This window comes from Uloborus diversus, chromosome 1, assembly GCF_026930045.1.
Source record: "Uloborus diversus isolate 005 chromosome 1, Udiv.v.3.1, whole genome shotgun sequence".
NCBI classification, from domain to species: domain Eukaryota; kingdom Metazoa; phylum Arthropoda; class Arachnida; order Araneae; family Uloboridae; genus Uloborus; species Uloborus diversus.
Window position 1 is genome coordinate 267,903,503 of NC_072731.1, and position 22,609 is coordinate 267,926,111.

At 34.2% G+C, this 22,609-nt stretch overlaps 1 protein-coding gene across 1 annotated transcript; it reads right to left on the reverse strand.

Annotated features, from left to right (window-relative positions):
- Positions 1–174: 174 nt before the first annotated feature.
- Positions 175–15,540, reverse strand: LOC129220607 (uncharacterized). Its single transcript, XM_054855040.1, has 3 exons — positions 12,733–15,540; positions 6,786–7,271; positions 175–297 (listed from the first exon to the last, which is right to left on the reverse strand). Exons 1-3 carry the CDS (start codon positions 15,538–15,540, stop codon positions 175–177), a joined length of 3,417 nt encoding a protein of 1,138 aa, XP_054711015.1.
- Positions 15,541–22,609: the final 7,069 nt, after the last annotated feature.

Below are 22,609 nucleotides of genomic sequence, written 5' to 3' on the forward strand. Positions count from 1 at the left end.
TTTTGACTGATATTTATTTTTGCTTCAAACTTTGAATATTTTAACTTCGCATCTGATTTTGAAAGTTTTTGCAATTGGAAGTATGCATCTAAGACTAACGGCTGCGAAAATAAAGGACTTTGCAGGTTAAAACGGAACACCCTGTATAAGGTTTCCATTTTTACACTTGTTAGTTTACAAAATAAGTTTTCCTAGAGCATTTGAAACTACTCGGATCTGCGAGAGGATATCTGAAGCAACCCAGACGATTATTAAAGCCAGATCCATTTCAGATTCAGCAGGTATTTCTTCCAATGACTTTTAGAGCACCACAAATAAATAAGTTTAAGCTGCTCAAATCCGGAGAGCGTGAAAGCAAGACTACCGTTTTCGGTAGAATCGTTGCGCTTCTTACTAGGTACCCTTTTTTTTTTTTAAATTTTCGATGACAGGTAGTGTGAAAAAAGTGTTATTAGTGTAGCAAAGTGCACATAAAAATTTGATTTTTTTCGGACGATTTCTTGACCTGCTGCAATTGGGTTGAAGTTTCAACCAAATGCTATTTTTTGATGTTTTCAGCAAAATTAGTAAAAAATAGTATTTTTCTACCTTCTATGACGGGTAGCGCTGAAAAGATGCCATTGGTGGCACTAAATTCCCGTAACGAATTTTCGATGCGTGGTATAGTTCTTTCATTTATCGCAAAGGAGTAGACGTTTCGGCAATTTTCTGTTTCTTTGAAGTTTTCAATAAATTTTGTCAATTTGCAAATAAATTTCCTTTGCCATATTTATCTCGAGTAACTATATAGTTTATTGCATGTGATGAATTCTTAGATGCGTAATGTGTTCGAAATTAACTTCTTATTGGTTGTAATTTTAAAAATTTGCAATACTTATGCTATTAGAAAACGTAGCGCTGCAGCTCTCTGTTTTGCGTTCAAAACCAACAAACATCTAAAAACTAAATAAACTTTTATGTATTTAGTAAGTTACCACCCTATAGCCAGGGCTAAGGCAGAAATACATGAAATACACCGCCAGCTCAGTCATTTCCAGCCGAGGACTGCAGTTTCGTGCTTATTAGCACTCAACAGCCAAAGCTACCAGTTTGTTTCGCACTCTTGGTTTCTTAAGAGGTTCTTCCATCTTTAGCTCAGTCACTTTCCTATGCCGGGCTGATAAGTGCTAATAAGCACGAAACTGCAGTACTCGGCTGGAATTGACTGAACTGGCGGTGTATTTCATGTAAACTTTTATGCAGTTTAGATGGCTCACAGCTGCGTACAGAACTGTTTGCTTGCACTTTATTACCTCGAAACCCAAAGAAGGCTTACAATGTCTCACACTATTCGTAATATGAATTAGTTTGCCAGTATGATTCGCCGAAAGAAACGACCAAGGTGGGGATCTAGGCAAGGGGATCTAGGCAAGTAAATATTATGAGCGTCCTGGGAGTTCCCAATACAACCACAGCAATTGCAACTGACAAAAATCAAGACATCAAAACCTTGCCATGAAAAGTAATTGGGAAAATATGCTACAACTGAGAGAAAAAAGTATCAATAAATTCGAGAGTTTAAGGTTCCGAAATTAAAATTCAGGATCAATAATGGAATACTGCGATCTGTTCGATTTGGTTCTCAACCAATATCAGTGAACCTCGAATCACGAAATGTCTTTCGTCAAAAGAAACTGAAATAAATTTAGTATCCGAAACACTTTTTGAACATAAAGTGTGCATTACAAGTCCTCCGCCAGCTGTGAAATGAATAGAAATACAGTAGACTCTCGTTTTACGCGGGTTTATTTTACGCGGTTCCGATTATACGCGGTTTACGATTTGACACCTTTATTTTATTTTACGTGGATGAATTTCGGTTTTACGCGGATGCGGCAATGCAAGCAGGTAAAATGTTCCCTCTTTCAAAATCCAAACTCCTAAAGATTTCAAAATACACATAATAAACTGCATTTTGACTTGCTAATAATCGAGCTTGGGCCACTGGAGACATTTTTTGCGATTGGTTCTAGAGCTCTTTCTAGAAGTAAAGTTATTCAACTCACATAGTTCAGAACTCATTACAATTTTTAGGAGTGACAAAGGCGGCCAAAACCAACGAGGATACCAACATCGGTGACGCACAACCAAAAACGTTCACATTGAAAATTTTGAGCCATTCCTAGACAGTAGAAATGATCTTTCTGATTTGTCAGCGAAGGAATATTTTATCACGGAAATTACGCAATTGATTATGGATGCGTTAATGCTCTGCAAAGAATGACAGAGAAAAATTATTAATGACTGCCAAAAGACTATCATAGCCTTTTGGCAATGATAGTCTTTTGGCAATTTAAAATAATATTTTTAGCTCTTTATAAACAGGACACGAAATTAGTTTATGTCTTCTTTATGCATGTTGTGCAAAAAAATCGATATAAGAACACATTAAACTTATACAATTGGTAATCACGAGAATGAAGTAGCGTTTTTTTTCAATCTACGGAACCTATTTTAACACTAGTATTAAGTCTCAATTTACACAGCATTACCGTGGAATGTAACCCCCGCGTAAAACGGGAGTCTACTGTACTACTAAAATAGCACTGAATCTGCAAATGGCCAAATAAATAGAAGCTTTCAATGTAGCAAAACTCATCAAAGTATAAGCGTTGACTTGCAGAAATTAAACTCGAAAAAAGCTTTTATTGCCTAACTGTAGATAAGACATTCTTTGGGGTGGGGGCAGAAATTTTCTGTACACACATCCCTTCTTTGGTTCTTTGTCAAATTTAACCATAATTTTGAAAACAGCTGGACAAAATTATGTAAAAGAATATTTGAAATAAAGGAATTCAGAAAAGCAATAAGTAATTAAATTTTACTCACCAAGCATCTAAAAATGCATCATGTGTAATAAACTGTATAATTTTTATTGTTAAAAACGACAAAAACGGTACTTTTTTTTAACGTTTTGATTAAATTTATTGAAAACGTCAAAAAATCAAGAAATGGACAAAACTTCTACGCAATTCTAGCAAAATAAGGAATTTTACCACACACCCTCCTTTTAGTAAAAGGAATTTAATGCCCCTGATGACACCTTTTCCTCGCTACCCATCGTCGAAAATAGAGAAACATTTTTTTACTAATTTTGCTAAAAACATGAAAAGCAGCAGTTGGTCGAAACTACACCCAATTGCGGCAGATCAAAAAATTATTTAAAAAAATTTAAATTACGCACTTTGCTCCATTAATGGCACCTTTTTCCACACTACCCATCATCACATTTTTTTTTTTTTTTTTTTTAAAGAGAAAACGTGTTTTTCGTGTACCTCCCAAAAATGTGTCAACATTTTTATGTTTTAACTATGCTGTGATACATAAAATTACTTAGCTGTTGTAAAATAAAACTATGTTTTGAACCTGATTTAGTATCAGATAAACTCTCTCGTGGCTAAAGCAGTTCATCAGAGTGAGTTAATGAGCAAAAATTTGATATAAATATTATGGTGCAATTTTTTAATGCTCAAAGATGTAGGGGAATGTGGGGCAAAGTGAAATGGTTAAGATAATTGATTTTTCAAAAATGAACAAATCGGAAATTTGTTTTGAAAATTACAGTACATAAAGAAAGAACATTGTATTTTCTAATAAAAGTTGCGTTGAAAAAGTATCTTTAATTTTTGGCTGTAAATTTGAGCATTCAAAAAAAAAAAAAAAAAAAAGTGGAAATTTTTCACTTCCTTTTTTATGGGGCAAAGTGAAAAATGAAATATTTTTCTAATGAAATATTTTTTATTTTATTATAAATCGTATTTTTTTAAAAAAGAATCAGCAAATAAAAGGCTGAATGAATAAATGAAAAGATAATGAAACAATAAACGAACAATTAAATGAATGAATCAATTAATATATAAGAAAAATAAATGAGAGAGTAAAAAAATGAATGAATAAGAAAATAAGTGAATGAATGAATAAATATATAAGTGAATTACTAAATTAAGGAGTGTAAATGAATTAATTAATAAATGGAAACGCAAGTGATTTATATTGAACTAGCATTCCCGTACCCGGCATTGCTCGGGTAATGGAATTAGCAGGGGTTAACAGTGCTTGGTGCACCTAGTTTCGAAAATGCCCCATAATAATTACTAATTACCTATAACTTTTTATAATTTAGGGAGGATCCCGGGGCCCCTGGACTCTTTATATATATATGCCCTTGTCCTTAACCGATCTTTAACTTGATGATCCTTTTAAAGTATTGATTATCTTTGCAAACACAGGTCATCCACATTTTATTGTTACACCTATGTTTAAGCTAGAACTTCTTTGTATACAACATTTTTAGTTTTTTTTTTCTCGTGCTAAAATTGCTAAACTGCTTGATGAACTGGCTTTGGAGCAAGCTAAATAACATTGGTCGTGTGAAAAAAAGTCTTCTCTTAAATCGATCCCTGCTACTTTTAATGTCGGTCCTTGTGACTTATTAATGGTTATTGCAAAGCAAACTTTAACAGGAAACTGCACTCTTCTAAATTCAAAAGGATAGTCCGCCTGTGATGATGTTCTTAAAAACTTCGTTTCTAGTTTTGAAAAAATAAAAGCAAAAGACAGAAACATTATGATTTGGCTTGAGAAAAGCCTCGAAGAATCACGTGAGAAACAAAAACAATATCAAATTTATAGTTCGCTATCGACCAAAAGTTGAGATGAAGTACTGAATAATGATTTGAATGGAGGAAAGCCTTCGAAAATAAGGGATTTGAATTTCAATGACAGGTTTTTAATTTCGCAGAAATTAAGGGGTTTTAATTAATTTCTCCCGAACTAATTGAGATTTCGAAAAATCCTTTCTTAGTGGTTACTTTTGTAATCATGCGGACATGCCTGCCAAATTTCATGTCTGAAGCTTCAGCGGTTTCGGCTGTGCGTTGATATATATATATATATATATATATATATATATATATATATATATATATATATATATATAAATATATATATATATGTATATATATATATAAATATATATATATATATATATATATATATATATATATATATATATATGTTATCTCAGGACATTGATTTTTATATATTAAGATGATTGATTAAATAAATGAAACAAACTATTGCACTTTGCCCCGTATGTACTTGGCAAATCGTACAATTTATTTTAAATAGAAATAAACTTAATATTAACTAAACTAATACTGCATTGAATATTAGATGGTCTCAATTAATATTTGAAATGTTACTAACAAGAACTTTATCATTTTATAGTAACAAAAACAATTTTTGACTTACAACAAACTATTACAGTATGAGTATCATTTTTTTTTTTAAATTGCCTGCATTACCAAATTCTTCAATCTTCGGCGGTATTTTTATCTTAACTGGAATAGATTACATATGGCACTATATAGTTAAAATAATACCAGATAGGTGGAGTTAAAAGCAGAGTAACTATTTCACCACTACAATTAGTTCGCTATTTCAGCCCCATGTTCCCTTACTTGCCTAAATATTTGTACAAGATTCAAAATGTTGGCTCTCACACGAATGTATCCCTGGAATTGATTAATTTATAAAACTAAATGTATCATTTTTGGAGATAAACAACTTGTTTAATTTTGTATAATCTATATATATATATAAATGAATGTGTTTGTCTGTATGTCATCCATGAACTCAAAAACTACCCGGCAGATTTGGCTGAAACTTTCACCGTTTGTTATTTTTAGTACTGGGAATGTTTATAGACCAGTTCGAAAAAAAATCCGATCGATAGTTCCTTTTTTATTCCAATTTAAGTCACAATCCATTGGATAAATACGAATAAAATGATAAGCTGCAGAAATTAATTCGCGTGAAAAATCTCATTGATAAAGAGTTAGCTGTTGCCATTTTTTTTGAGTTTGAACAAATAAATTCTTTCTTTATGGCTTTTCATGCAACGGGGGGATTTAAAACTTTTTCTATTTGATATTTTTAGCGATTGATTGATCTTGCAAACTGCGTGAGTACAAAATTTGAGTATAGTCACGGCTTCACTTGATACCTGGACCGATTATTATGAAAATTGCCATATATATGTATTTTTCCACGGAGAAGGTGCATAATATGCTCATTGAAGCCACTCGCCACCAGGTGGCACTGCAGCGTAGCAACTTCTGCCCCGTTCAACCGATTGTCATGAAAATCAGTATAATGATGTATTTTTTTGCTGGCGTAGCAACGTGCGTCGGGTACAGCTAGTTTGCCATAAAGATAAGAAAATACTTCAAAATCTATATTTAAAAAAAAAAAAATTAAACTTAGAAATGCTTCCTCTTGAAATACAGTTTCGCTTTTTCTGATTTATACTGCAAGCAAGTTATACCAGGACTGCAGCGAAATTTTACTTCAGTAAACCCTTTTTCTGGTCTGAAGCCGAAATTCAATAGTTCAGAATTCATTGCTGTGTCTTTTCGCAAATGTGATTGTATTGCTTCATTCATACTATCTCTCTCTTTGTCCACTAAAGGATTAGTACCTAGAGCTGCATGGATTGATGATTCATCATCAGAATCGAAGGCTAAATCTGAACTTTCTTTCTCTAAACTTTCTAACTTTAGTTCTTTGATCTTTAAAAAATGCTCAGAACTTTCTCCCCCTTCGGGATGTGAATCGCTTTGCTGACATTCGTTTTCGCTGATCAAGCGCAGAGTCACGTGGTCTGCTGCATTGTCAAAACATCTTAAATTTAAATTCCCATGCTTAAAGTGGTAAAAATTAGCCTTTGACTTTCTTAAACTTACATTCTTTCTTTCAACGTTTTCAGGTCGTATGATATAATCATCAATAACATTTCCATTTTGTTCGATATTGCTGGCAAACCCACGAAAGACTTTGTTTCCACCAGTCAAACTCCAGGTAGTACTTTCTTGCGCTTTATCAGTAACACCAGTTGCTGAGACAGTTGGATCAGGATGTGTCTCATATGCTCTACCAAAGCGAGTGTTCCAGACAGTACTTTCCGCTGTTTCATCCGTAGTATCAGAGATAGTTGAACCATAATGTGTCTCGTGCGCTTCCGAAATGCCACAAGAAAAACCATTGGAGATTGCTGAAACCAATCCTGATTTAGAACTGCATTCACCAGCCGAAGATACATCTGTGCCCTCATGGAAATGGAAGTTTTCGCCGTCACTGGACCCTCCTGCCTGAGATGAACTCCAATCTTCCTCCTCCGCACAAAAATCAAAATCCCTGGTACAGTAAACCTCTTCGGCGCCTGGGTCATTCTGCAAACAAAATGGAAGTTGATTGAACGTAAAAAGAAAATTTGTTTGGTCAAAGTTACATGGAAACTAGTTGCGAATGATACAAGAGGAGTGCTATAGCGAACACAATTTTACAGTGGCGGTGACTAGGGAAGAGGGGGGAGGGGGGGGGGGGCAGACGTCCTTAGAATTTTTTTTCATTATATATCAAAGATCGTCGAAACGTTTTTAAGATTTTAATTTCGAAATACTTCCGGGGAGATAAACCGAATCCTTACGTCAGTGGCGTAGCGAGAAAAAATTCTTGGGGGGGGGGGGGGTTAATTTTTTTTGAAGTTTAAAGTAAAGCCATACCCTCAAATTAATACACACACACACACACACACACACACACACACACACACACACACACACATATATATATATATATATATATATATATATATATATATATATATATATATATATCGTCATAAAAACTATTAGCTCATAAACAGAACCCTTTAGGTTCGACTGAAAAATAATTTTTTTGGGCTCATGGGGGGGGGGGGGGGTTCTGATCCCCCTATCCCCCCTCATGGCTACGCCACTGCCTTACGTTACCAAAGATGGCTTAAAATGACAATTTACAGACTTCGGTTTCGAAAAAATTTCTGGGTTAAACTTCGGGATAACCCACGAACAGACATCGTCTTTTGAGTCTCCCCGATATCAAGACTTCGGAAATTTTCCTAGGAAGAAAACCTCTTTACCCCTAACCGTATACTTAATCTCTAATTTAAAAAAATAATAATAATCTAAGAGTAGCGCTGAATCTTCCACTGAAGTGAATAAAGGAAGACTAAAACCGAGTTTTGGCACCCAAAGAAAGGCGGAAATAAAGATTTTATAGCTTCAACTTTACAAAATTGAAAGGTGTAATGTAGACTGACCCCTCTTGATGCATCCTGGAAACGGAGGCTAAATGGTCCACGGTCAAAAGCTAAGAAAGAATAATTAGATTGAAAACTTCTGTATGTTGAAATATTGTAATTTTTATGCACTCAGTTAAAAATCTTTCTCAATAATATATAAAAAATCGACATGTTTTTCCATTAAATTAAGGATTTATACAAAGCTTCGATAGCAAAAACTTTGCTGTGAACATTTAATTAACTGTTCTCAGGAGATTTAAAGTCAGGTATACATGGTGAGTAACTTAAGACACTATTTTCTGTTAATGACAAAAGTAAACTTTTAAGGTGTTACAGTACCTCAAAAATGATGAAACGATTAAAAGAATTTTTATTGCTTATATCAAAACAAAAATCTATTCTGAACACAGGGGAAAAGTTTCATTGCTTTAATTCAAATATTTAAAATGTTATGAGTGGTTTTAGGCCATGCTCGCTATGTGTTCTTATGGAAAAGAAAAACTTCAAATTGCTTTTTTTCGATGATGGTTTTTTGTGTTTTCATGTCACTAGAATCCATAAGGATTTTTTTCCATTAAAGATACAGCTTTATACTTTTTGCAGCTGGGATAACATATTTAACAAAACTGTGCATTGGATAAGCATTCAATAAATTACTCAAATGTTTAGAGCATGTTAAACCTTTAAAAGCTAAATTTTTTTTAAAAAAAACTTTGATTTTTTACATAATCACAGAAAGTTTTCTAATAAACTCATAAGCAAATGAATTAACAGATATTTAGAGATGATTATAGTGATCGTTTAGCAAAAAACTTTTTTTAAATTAGTGCAAAAATAAAAAAGCCTTAGGGATTTAAAAAAAAATAAAATTTTTCTCAATTTTTTGAATTTTTAAAAAAAAAAAGCTATATTTTTTAATTTTGAAAATAAGTTATTGATTACGAAATAAGTATGCATGTTATGGCTTCAAAAAAATATAAAATTTACTTAAATTTTAAAAAAATGTTTGAAAGGTACTGTGAACCCTTAAAAATATATTAGAAAGATATACCTACACTTTCAAGACTCAAATTGCTATTTCTTGACTTCGATAATTTAGCCGGACAGTTTTCAGCTGCAAAAACCAAGCCTTTAAGTTTATCTCTTGCTTGTGTGTTGGTTTCATCGGATAATCTTTCTCTTTGAGCTTTCGGTCGCAACCCTTTCTGCTTTCTTCGCGTATTTTGATTGACTATATAGCTAGTTTTTTGTCCATTTTTTCCACTTTCGCTCTCTGAAGCGTTTAGTTTCAGTTCAAAAGCTACTCTCGTTTCTTCTTGATTTGGTTCTCCTGTAAAAATATTTTCCTTAAATCTGTGATGATCACGATCCTTTCTAAAACAGAATTTATCCGTTTCTCGACTGTTTGATGGTTGATCAGCGAGTAGATTTTGCTTATTCAAAGTAGGTGCGCATTCCATCGTGGTTGACAAGCAAAAGTGTTTTGTTTTCCTTACGCTCAGGAAATAGCCAGAACGTTGCAAAGTATTTCTTGGCGACTCTCTTTTTTTCCCATAGTCTGCATCTGTATCGTTCATTTCACATTCTACGCTATCCGAAAAACTTAACCAACGTCTTCGTTTATGGGAAACCTTACGGAAGGTTTCCTGAAGCGGATTGTTCGTTTTACTGCACCTTCTGCCATCCGAAAAGCTGCTTTCGTCATCGTTTGTTGAAGAGTACGCAAGAACAGCTTGTTTGAGTTCGTGAGTCATTTGATTTTTCTGATTTTGTTGCGTATTGCCACTGAAAGCCACTGCTGTGCAAGGAATATTTACGGAGCTTACCTCTTTAATTTCTTTTAAATTTTCTAAGAGTTCGGAATTTATGCCATCCGCACTTTCATTCGACAAAGAAGGTTTGCGTGACGCTATATTGACCGAAGACAACGAGTTCGCTACAGGCCAAAATTGCCATTCGTTATCTCTTACTCCATTTCGAGAAGTACTAGAGCTCTTTACTTTACAATTTTTGAAGAAATTAAAAGCTGACGGAAGTTCGTCCGAAAGCGGAGGAAAAATTCTTGGCTCACTTGTTTCTCGAAATTTTGAATTTTGATTGCTGGCATTGAATTCAGGTCGACAGCATTCCTGTGACTTCCGGAACTGTGCTTCATTTGATGGAGTATGTGCAAAAAAGCGCTTGTTTTTTGTTTCTAGGTCTTCTATGCCAATACTGTCAAATTTGTTTTTGAATCTATTTTCGGGAACATCAATACTGTGCACTTTATTTTCTTCCAGCAAACTTTGATTTTCAGAAAAGTTTTCTTCAAGTACTTCTGCTTCCCCCTCTGACGTTCCTGTCAGTTTTCCAGTACTATATCTTGCAGTTTTCTCATCATCTTCGTTCGAGTTTCTGTCACCAGTATTTAAAAATATTTGTCTGCGAGTATCGTCATCACTTCTTGCTAACTCACTCAGAGCGTATTTGTTCATATTATCTGCACTACATTCGAGACTGGATAATTCAGCTTCATTTTTTCTAAAGTTGAAAGCCATTTCTGGTACCCTACCAGTGAAGTCTTTGATTTTTCTCTGGATAATGGAGGGAATGGATAATGAAGCATTACTGTGTTTTTGATTTGCGGCATGTCGATCCATCATACTTATGAAGGATGAAGAAGAAATGTCCGACATCTTACTTTCATCGTAATCGTTAATGTTATGTCTTTGGTCTGTAACGGTACTGAAAGTCGTATTTCGGCTAGGTAAAGAAGGAAAATCTGGTATCTTACTTTGACCGCAACCACTCATTGAAGGGATAGAGTTTAGTGGTATGCTGGCAATGAAATCGTTAATTTTTCCTTGAATGGTTGGAGGAATGGATACTGAAGCAGTGTTGTTTTTAAGGTTTGTGCCGATACTACACATATTATCTTGGTCATGAAATATTTTATTCGTTTTATAAACGTCTGATATCAATGGCCAAATTGGAGTTTCTTTTTCTGCTAGATCAAATAAGTAATTAGCTGGGTTCATATCAGTTATAGGAGTTTTGTCAATCGTGTCTACTGAAAAGGATTGAGTGATGCTTTCGTTTTCATTTCCTTGTTTTTCAAACGCGCAAATTTCGTCCTTTTCACTGCCAGTTGAGTCATTCATTTTATTTATGTCAGTGGTGGATTTTTGTTTTGATAGAAGCGCATTTTTTCCACTTTTGCCAAACACGAAAACTTGATTTTCTTTCTTTGAATCATGAAATATTTTATTCGTTTTATAAACGTCTGGTAGCAATGGCCAACTCGGAGTTTCTTTTTCTGCTGTATCAAACAAGTAATCAGCTGGGTTCATATCAATCGTAGGAGTTTTGTCAATCGCGTCTGATACAAAGGATTGAGTGATGCTTTCGTTTCCATTTCCTTGTTTTTCAAACGCGCAAATGTCATCCTTTTCACTGCCAGTTGACTCATTCATTTCATTTATGTCAGTGGGGCATTTTGGTTTTGATAGAAGCGCATTTTTTCCACTCTTGCCAAACACGAAAACTTGATTTTTTTCCTTAAAATCATGTTGTCCAGAAAAATTAAAGTTCAAATGCTTGTTAACAAACTCATCGTCATTCCTTGAAAAATGAAATCTACAGTTTTTGTTGATGTCAGTTACGTTGAATCGAATGTCGGTGAGATCGAAATTTATTGCCTGAATTGCTGAACTCCTTCCCAAATTTTCTGCAACTGGTAATGCATGCTTGATTGAGCTAATTTCTGACAGAAAACTTTTATCTTTAAACGCTTCCTCTTGAAGATCAGCATCATGTTCAATTTTGGGTTCATCCTTGCTAAATACTAAACCAATATTCTCATTTTTGAGATTACAATCCTTAGTCTCTTTCGATAAATTGAAATTTAAGTTACCAGTTTCTGTAGTCATTGATGTATTGTCATTTGTTTTACAATTCTGGCTTGGAATCAGTGCAGAATTTCGAATATTCTCTTTACTCATACATTCATTTTGAAAGTTGCCCTTAGTTGTACTCTCATTTTTAATGTTGTCCTTAGTCCTACACTCATGTTGATCGTTGCAGTCCTCTGACCCAATTGTTGAAACTTTTCGTTTGAGATTTCCACTCGTGCGTTTCAACCGAAGATCTCGAAATTGATTGATAATTTCGTCCATTTCTGTACTGAAAGCATTAATCTTGGAATTCAAAGTATTTTTAACCTTTTTTTCGTTGTTTAATGTTGTTCGATCACTTTGCTTTTCATTTCGTTGTACTTTAAGGGGAAATTTATATTTTTCAGTTTTATTCAAAAATGGTGAACCGTCACCGCTGTGTAGTTTTATTGCGCTAGCTTCCTCAAAGTTCTGAGTTGCCTTTTTAGAACTCTTCAAGAGATCCTCCGTTGATGATGTTTCCTTCATGTTTTCTTTCCTTTCGCATATTTTCTTTACGAAGCTGGCGGAAGTTTTTCCCTCATGGTTTGTATAAAGCTTATTTCTTGTTATATGCTCACTCATTCCTTCGCTTTCAACTTTTGTGCCAAACGAAACAGTTGAGTTTTTTTCAACTGTTGTTGCTTCTTCCTTCACTCCTTTGCTTTCGTCTTCCTTGTTTAACGAAGCAGTTGAATCAGTTGTTGATACTTGTTCTTTCATTTCTTCAGTTTTAATTTCTTTGTTTAACGAAACAATTGACTTTTCTTCAACTGCTTTTACTTGTTCCTTCACTCCTTTGCTTCCGTCTTCCTTGTTTAACGAAGCAGTTGAATCAACTGTTGATACTCGTTCGTTCATTCCTTCAGTTTTAATTTCTGTGTTTAGCGAAACAGCTGACTTTTCTTTAACAGTTGTTACTTGTTCCTTTACTCCTTTTCTTCCGTCTTCCTTGTTTAACAAAGCAGTTGAATCAGCTGTTGATACTTGTTCTTCCATTCCTTCAGTTTTAATTTCTGTGTTTAGCGAAACAGTTGACTTTTCTTCAACTGTTGTTACTTGTTCCTTCACTCCCTTGCTTCCGTCTTCCTTGTTTAACGAAGCAGTTGAATCAAATGTTGATACTTGTTCTTTCATTTCTTCAGTTTTAATTTTTGTGCTGAGCGAAACAGTTGACTTTTCTTCAACTGTTGTTACTTGTTCCTTCACTCTTTTGCTTCCGTCTTCCTTGTTTAACAAAGCAGTTGAATCAACTGTTGATACTTGTTCGTTCATTCCTTCAGTTTTAATTTCGGTGTTTAGCGAAACAGTTGACTTTTCTTCAAAAGTTGTTACTTGTTCCTTTACTCCTTTTCTTCCGTCTTCCTTGTTTAACGAAGCAGTTGAATCAACTGTTGATACTTGTTCTTTCATTCCTTCAGTTTTAATTTCTGTGTTTAGCGAAACAGTTGACTTTTCTTCAACTGTTGTTACTTGTTCCTTCACCCCTTTGCTTCCGTCTTCCTTGTTTAACGAAGCAGTCGAATCAACTGTTGATACTTGTTCCTTCACTCCTTTGCTTCCGTCTTCCTTGTTTAGCGAAGCAGTTGAATCAACTGTTGATACTTGTTCTTTCATTCCTTCAGTTTTAATTTCTGTGTTTAGCGAAACAGTTGACTTTTCTTCAGCTGTTGTTGCCTTTTGTCTCGCGTCTTGACTTTCATCTTCTCTGCTTACAGAAACAATTGAATTTTGTTCAACTATTTTTACTTTTTCTTTGACTCTTCTGCTGCCAAAGTCTTTGATATCACGTTCGTCAATAATGAGACGTTTAACATCTAGTTCCCCGTCGCATGAGTCTGTAATAATTTCATTTTGTTGAATCTCATAATTGTCATCAGGAATGAAATCAAAGCTTTCAGCCTTTTCGAGATCATCGTCAGTAAAGTCGCATTCGCAAACGCACGATTCATTTCCGAATAGTTTTTCGAATTTACATTTGAAATTGTCGTTTTCGGAATCAAAACTGATTTCGAACTCAAGTGAATTCCCTGTTCGGATGTTGCTCTCACTGTTTAACAAATCGGGATCGTGAAATTCTTTTCTTGGTAGTGTGAAGGTACATACCTGCTCCTGCTCACTGCATTCTGCTCCTTTTTGGAAGAATGTTTTTATCTCTTTAGATACTTTGTTAGTTGAAAGTTCACTTTGATGCGTGCTGCTACTACTATTTACATCATTTCCTTTTGGCGTTGAAGGGTTAGTAACAATTTCAATTAAATATTTCATTACTATGTCTCTATTTGACTGTAAATAATTTGCAACGGAATCGCATTCAAATGGTGGAGAATTCAAATTTTCCCTTGATTCATTGCTGAAGCAGTTTTTGCCTTGTCTATTTTCTGCATCTGAATTCAAAATTATTTCAGCTTCATCATCTGCCACTGCCATCGCACCATCAAGTACAACTTCGTCAAAATTGCTACTAATTTGATTCAAATCTTCTCTGCAAACACTTTCCGTGTCATCTGTTTGAAGACTCTTTGCTTTTTCATTTACTACGGAACTTAGCTCTGGTAGAGAGCAATGAATGGATTTTTTCATTTCCGAAATAGCATATAAGATAATATCGTCACTTCCCAAATTTTCTATATCGTCACTGCATTTCTTTTGCTGCATAATACATGGTTCGCTTTTCACAAATTTATCAAACTGAAGTGGAGTTGAAATTCCATCTCGAGAAGAATCTGTGTCATTCCCGCTACGAATTGTTAATTTACCGAAATTATTTAAATTCTTTTCAGGGATATCCTTGTACGAAAAACTCAAAGGTTCTTTTTGATCTTCGGTACTGTTTTGCAGCGATGGATAGTTCCCCGGATTTGCCTCATCGGTCATAACTATCTCTTGGCTATCAAAAGAAAACTGCTTATCCTGTTTTTCCGTTTGATTTTCTGTATTGCATTCTAACGAGAACTCATTCCACACCCTTTCATAGCGTTTTTGATTTTGTTTTTCTCTGTTGAACTCTAATGATGACTCATTCCAAAGATTTTCATCATGCTTTTGCTTCCGGTTTTCTGTATTGTATTCTAACGAGGGCTCATTCCATAACCTTTCATAGCGTTTTTGATTTTGGTTTTCTCTGTTGAACTCTAATGATGACTCATTCCAAAGATTTTCATCATGCTTTTGCTTTTGGTTTGCTGTATTGCATTCTAGTGATGACTCATTCCACGGATTTTCATCAAGCTTTTCCTTCTGGATTTTTCTACTGAATTCCAGCGAAAGCTCATTTTGTACATTTTCTTCATACTTTTCTTTTTGGTTTTCTGTATATGATTTTGACGATGGATCATTTCGCTGATTTTCATCATTCCTTTCCTCTGGATTGCGTTCTAAAGACAGCTCATTCCATACAGTTTCCGCTTCTGTCAAAATTATCTCTTGGCTGTCTTCATAAAGCATTTCGGGATAAAACTGCATAGCTCTTATGTTTCGTGTGGGCAAATAAACTTCATGGTTTCCTTCGCAAAGAAGATAATGCAGGATCGCATTTTTGTTTTCGTCACTCTCCATACATTGGTACATTTCATGCACAAAAACTGCAAGAATCGTGTTGCTCAAAGAACGGCGATCCAAAGCGAAATTTATATCTTGTTTTGTATTTTTACCAAAATCTAAAAGATCTGAAAAGCTTGACTCTTCCAAAATTAATCTTAAATTACACATATCTTCAAACCAAAAACTCAAGTCCTCTGTAAGTAGTTTCAAGCGCAGTGATATTGTTTTGAATTGTCTCATTGTATTTATTATGTGCACGCATATTGCCACAGAAATGAGAATCCACGGAGAAAATAAAAATATAGAAAAATAATCGCGTTTTTGTTCAACAGTGTTCGAAAAATATGCCAACTGCACAGTGTATATCAATCCAGATATGTTGTAGAATATCAAAAATACTCGCCAAGGTAAATCAGACTGAGCCAGTTCAAACAAAACTCGGAAATCATTCTTAAAGCCAAGAGTGTCAAATTTATCGTGTAGTCTAAATTTCCTTTTTGTTTCGTTAAATCGCAAACTGAGTTCTTTTAGTACAAGATTCAAATTTAATAAATATTGCTTCACGGAATCGAAGCATTTATTTTTTCGCACAGTACAAAAGAAAACGATTTCCAGACCAGAAATATTTATGAGAAATAGTGTCAGCGAAATAGCATATTTCTGATTTTCGTATGGCATATTCTGTAATGTGAAAATCATCATGGGAAAAATGATAAAGAATTTAAACAGCCACGACATAACTATTAGAAAACGATGACTCCTTATTCTATCATATTCGCTGTACTGCAACTGAAAACTTCTGATAAACGCAGTACAGCTGTCAACGAAATCTTGACTTTCCTCTTTATGTTCTGCAATTTTTTTCAAATTTCTCAGATATTTTTCAAATTTAGGACATTCACCATGGAGCATTTCTTTTCGAAGCAAATTTTCTTTAAATTTAGGCATGTTTTACCTAGAAAGAAAACCGGTTTAAGAATAACTTCAAACTTTGTAGCAAGTATACAACAAACAGCTCGTCTGGCACCCAAATACTGCAGTTTCGGGCTTTTTAGAGATCATCGATCTTGGACGGCTGTGAGCAAGCTGGAGGCAGTTATCCTCTCAGTAAAGCTGATATTACTTCCACACTTATAGCTATTTTTTTTTTACCAGTGTGAAAATAATCTCAGGTCATCAAAGATTAAGAGTAGGCTTGCCAGACGTCCCGGTGTGACGGACAGTCCCGGTTTTCAGGGAAAATCCCGGTATCCCGGCCGGTTCACTTCAGGTCCCGGAAAAAGATAAATTTGATTAGATGACCAAAAAAGTCTAAAAAATATTAACTGTGAAGGATTATTTTGGATAATTACTTTGTCATTTGAAATAGACAACTAGACTTATGAAATTAACATCGAATCAGCTTGTAAGGATTTTTACAACAACATTAAAACCAAAAAAGACTTTAAAAAAAAAGTCCTTGCTAATGAAAAATACATGTAAATATTGTTCCTCATTCAAAGTATTTCTTCTTACTAAAGTAACTAATAAATATTAACACGTAAAAAATAAAATGTTTAATTTATCTGCTTGTGTCATTTATTATTACCCCTGGTTTAGGCTCATAATTACAGTATTTATTCATAGCATTGAGAATGAACTACCCTCTAAAATACGCTAAAAACCAGCCAGGGGTGTAATCCCTTAAGGGGTGTTTGTGATCCGAAATTTCCAAATATTTTGGGCTGACAACACATTTTGAAGCTGAAAAATTGTTTAAAAATTAAAAGGAAACTTTTAAAATGTTTCTTTTCAATAATTTCTGTTTGCATGTTGCAAAATATTTTATGGGGAGAGGGGGGGGGGGGTCGAGTTCCTTATAGTTTCTGAAAATTCCACACTGTCTTTAGAAAATTCTACTTGAGTCCACTATCACACTCTGGTTTCCTTTTGAATACTCGCGACGGGTTGGGGGGGGGGATTCCTGTGTCCCGGTTGGACATTTCATAAATCTGGCAAGCCTACCTAAGAGTATTTATTATCTTTACCAGGTTAAAACTCACACTGGAAATAACGAAGATGACCAGAGCTTTCAAACGGTACCGGTAAATGGAGATAGGTGCCTGCCTACTAACAGGAGAAAATGTCAGTTGAAAGATAATTGCTTTGACTGATACATGTCCCACCATGAAACACGAAGTGTGATAAGGTTTTTGCGTTGGGAGGTATTAGACCACCCTCCTTGCAGTTCCGACCTCACACCAAGTGATTTCCTTATTTCCTTCTCTTTGGACCTTAAAAGGAACAATTGGGAAGTCAGCAGTTCAGAAATGATGCCGCGGTTCAGCAAGTCATCTGGATGCGGTTTCACATTCTTTACGATGATTTCTTACATGGAAGACTTCTAAGAGTTTTTATAAATGTCCAAAAAGATGGAAGTCACTTGGTGCGGGGTCGGGACTGTTGTGAGGATTATCCAATGCCTCCCAATGCAAAAACCTTATTCCATTTTTATCTAATTCTTGTTTCATGTTCAAATTTTGTTCTCATTCATGCTTACATTTTCATAAAAAAAACTTTTTGAAAATACAGGCATCGAATTTTTGAAAATTGATTTTTTTCCTATCTATGCTCTGAAAAAAGGTGGTACAAAAGTATTTGTTGCCAGTACATGTTATAAAATAAACCAAACAAAGTTAGGCAAACCATAATCAGAAATTGTTATCGATTTTTTTTTCTTTTATTTGGTGAGGGGGATGTATTGCAGTTCTGTGAGGGAGAACTACAAAACCCCACCTGTGGGTGCGCCACTATCTAGAATCTTTCGAAAACCAAGGGTTCTCGTGTTTAAAACGTTGTAATATTATCGCCAACATTCATTGAAAAAAAAGGGGGGGGGGTATTAATGCTTACAGCTAAAAAATAAGGCGTGTGCGCTGTGGCTCTATTGTTACTCTATGGATTTAATATGGCATATCGTTCGATTTAATACTGAAATTCGAGTTGAAAAGCGCACCGTTTACAATTTTATGACTCCAAATTAAAATTTAAAACCCTTTGGATTTTTTTAATGCTTTCAAAATTTCTCTATGAGTACCTGGCCATCAAGATTCTTTTCTACCTAACTCGCGATAACCTGTGGATTTGTGTAAGAAGCATATATCATACAAATCTACTTACATCCATTTATACCGTGCTACCACCCCGCGTCAGCCGACCTGCCCGGAAATAAGTCTTTTCACGACAAAATTTTCAACAATATAACTAACTGTTCTTGAAGTAGAAGGGATTTCTGTTGTCAATTTATATTTGAAATACTTGACTTATGACCATTATCCTAAAAAAATTAGTACCATCTACAAGAAATAAAAAAAAGTGTATCCTATTCATAACACCAATGAATTAAAAACACATTGTATACGTTGTCCTACATCAGTACGGTGAACACATTTTAGTCTAAATTAAAAAATCTTATTTCAAGGTATCTGTTTTTGCCAAGCACAATGAAAAAAAAAACAACTAGGTTTATTTTTCTGAACTAATTTTAAGTACTACATTCAAAGTTATTTCTGGTAGGAAATTTTTGTTATGACAGCATCTCATGTATGTAGATTGAAATTTCAAATGCTTCTTAAGCTTTTATTTAGATGATCTACGCACATAATCAAATCTAGATTAAATACATTATCATCAAATCATTTGGAGCTATGTTTTACCCGAAAGAGTTCTAAGATTTTCTTAATTACTGCATTTTTCAAAATAAATAAATAAATAAAATTAAATTAATTTTTAAAGAAAATCTTCAGAAACGCCCACTTTCAGAAAATCTCAAGTTATTTGGCCTACTTTAAGCCTATATATTCTAAGAAAACCTTGAGAATAAAAATTTGAAACAGAATCTACAGAAAATCTACAGATCTTAAGTCTGTAGATTTTCTTAAGATTTAGGTTTAAAAGTGAGCCAAATACCTTCAGATTTTCTCAACTTTTTTTTAAAAGTTTTTTTTGAAATCCTTTCTAGTGGGGTAAGGTTGACCAACGTGACTTAAAATCAGAATTTTTTTGCAATCTGAATATTTCGGGTTTATTTTACAAAAAAAAAAAAAAAAAAAAAAAAAAAACAAACAAAAAAAAAACAAAAAACTGAAAAAATTTGTTTGTTTGGTCAAGAACATAAATATTCGAAGTTATATTTGAATGGAGGTAGAATTGGTATGTGTTTGTTGTCAATATAGGTCATTTATTATTTATTTAGTTGTATGCCAATAAAATGATTGACTCAGAAGTAATTGATCTTGAATCATTTATAAATCTTATGAGTTTTTTAAAATTCATTGAACTACTGTATTAAATTCTGTATGTGACGGTAGAATATTTCAATTTCAGGATTACAGATGCTAGCTTCGGTTTTTTTTAAATTTTAATGAAATCATTCGCAAATCAATTAGATTTTTCTTATCAGAAAAATAAGAATAATTGTTGATTAGTATTATAACAAAATTATATCATTTATCGGTAATATGATATCTAGAACTCACATTACTTTTTTTCTAAACATATATTAATTCAGCTAACTTATACATATTTTTGTAACCTCGTTTTTCCAGCATGCCGAAAAGAACTAGGAAAAGGTTATTGGAATCCTAGCGAAACCTCGAATTTTGCTGCCTGATGCTGGATAATACGGTAGGTAAGCGCAGAGATTTGCTTTTTTTTGAGCAATCACGATTGCTTATTGCTTTCATTTGACTGTTTTGGCGTCCTATCATTTTATTTTCCCGACAGCACCCTCTGCAGTATCACCGTCGACCGGCTCCTCACGATGCTGCTCCTATAGCAAAAACCTTCTCCAGGTTGCGTCCATATCCTACACACAAACGCATACATACACAACTACACACACGCACACATACACAACTACACACACGCACACATACACACACACAAACACACTCATGCCTGCACACACACACACACACAAACAAACTCATGCCTGCACACACACACACACACAACACATACGCACACACCTACACACATGAACGCACACAAACACACACACATACACACACCTACACACACTCATGGCTGCACACACTGCACACAGACACAAACACACACGCATACATACACACACATGCACACACACTCATGTCTGCATACAGGCACACACTCACGCATACATACGAATTCCTATACGCACACACACACATACCCACACACACACTCATGGCTTCACACACACAAACACACACGCATACATACGCACACACTCATGCCTGCATACAGGCACAAACACACACGCATACATACAAATTCCTATACGCACACACACATACCCACACACTCATGCCTGGGCACAAACACACACCCCTACATACACACACTCGTGATTGTGAAAAAAATAATTTGAATTCAAGAAGCCAAAATTCAAATTAATTTATCTTTTTTTTTACTTTCTTGTTAATAGTAATTTGCAATATATTCAGCCTTCTCTCGTGCATTTGTTTAAAAAAAAATAATAATCAAGACTGCTATCACTTTCATTTCACCCGGTTTCGGGGCTTGTCGTTTAATCTATTGTCTTTGCGATAGGTTGGTACGAGTCACGTGATAAATGGGGTTGTTTCCTTCAGTCAAAAGTAGTACTTTTTGTCCCTGAAATTGATAGAATGAGCAAAAAAAAAAAAAAAAAGAAAAAAAAAATAAATAAATAACATGAACCCAGAAAATACTTTTATTTTCCCAACAGTTATTTTTTAATTAATTTTTTAAAATGTGCGATTTTTCAAACAAGGCGTGGTCTTGATGACGTCACAAATGATGCACTTTGGCGATCTTTCTATCGCGTTTCCCCGTTATGATAATTAAAATAGCGCTCTACGCTTGCTATCAACCCTATCGTTGCCAACCATACGTGAGTAAAGATGCGAATTAAATATTTTGTTCTGTGAATGGCAACACTGAATGGCATTTCATCATTTGTGATGTCATCGGCAGAAGCATAAACAATGAAAGCGCACCGATTTAAGTAATTCTTTTAAAAAATAAACTTAAACAAATTATTTAAAAAATGATCAGAGCCTATGTTTTTAAGCATGCTCTTTCAGAAAAAAATACTTTTAACATTTTGGGAACGACCCCATTGCGACAAATACAACCTACAGAATTTTTCCTATAAAAGTAACCACGAAATCTTTCTTTGTGTTTCAAAGTTCGTCGGAAATTCAACTCTATTTTTGGCATTTTTTTTAAAAGTATTTTTAACTTTTACGGAAAAATAGGTTTAAAAGGGGGTGGAAAATCAAATCAGTACAATTAGAGCTGGAAAAGTGCCACTTACCATTTGGAACCAATGCAAATTTGACGTAATTACGAAACGTCTCCTTTCAACTTGATTTCCATTTAAACAATTGCAAATAATACTGCTTAAGAGTCCAGGTATTTTAAAACAAAGAGATAATAAAAGAATATGAAAAACCGAGTTTTGAGAACTTATTAAATTCAAAACCGCTCCAGTAATAGTTGAAAGTCAATTATTGTTATCGTTGACAGGAACGAAACTAAAGATTGAAAGAAACTGATAAGCTATCTCGTTTTTTATATGGCAACTGAACGTGTGCATAATTAAAAGAAAGGGGTTGTGAGATAAAACAGCGGAAAAATTTCGAATTAATCATTTGTTAAAAATGATTATCTTTAGAATCCAAATACAGTCGGACCTCGATATAAGATCGTCCCTCGGGACTTCACGAAACTGACCTTATAAGTGGGGGTGACCATATAACCGATGCATGTATATTAATTGATAAATAAACATGTATATACATTAATTATTTTAAAAATTTAATACATTCAAAAATATCAGTAATTAGGTTATAATAGTTGAATAGATTTGAACCAATTAAAACTTTTGGAAACAATAAGACATTTTGAAATGATTTTTTAGAACTTTCATCTTTATCTTCTTCTTTACTAATAATAAAGCTGAAAGTCTCTCTGTCTGGATTTC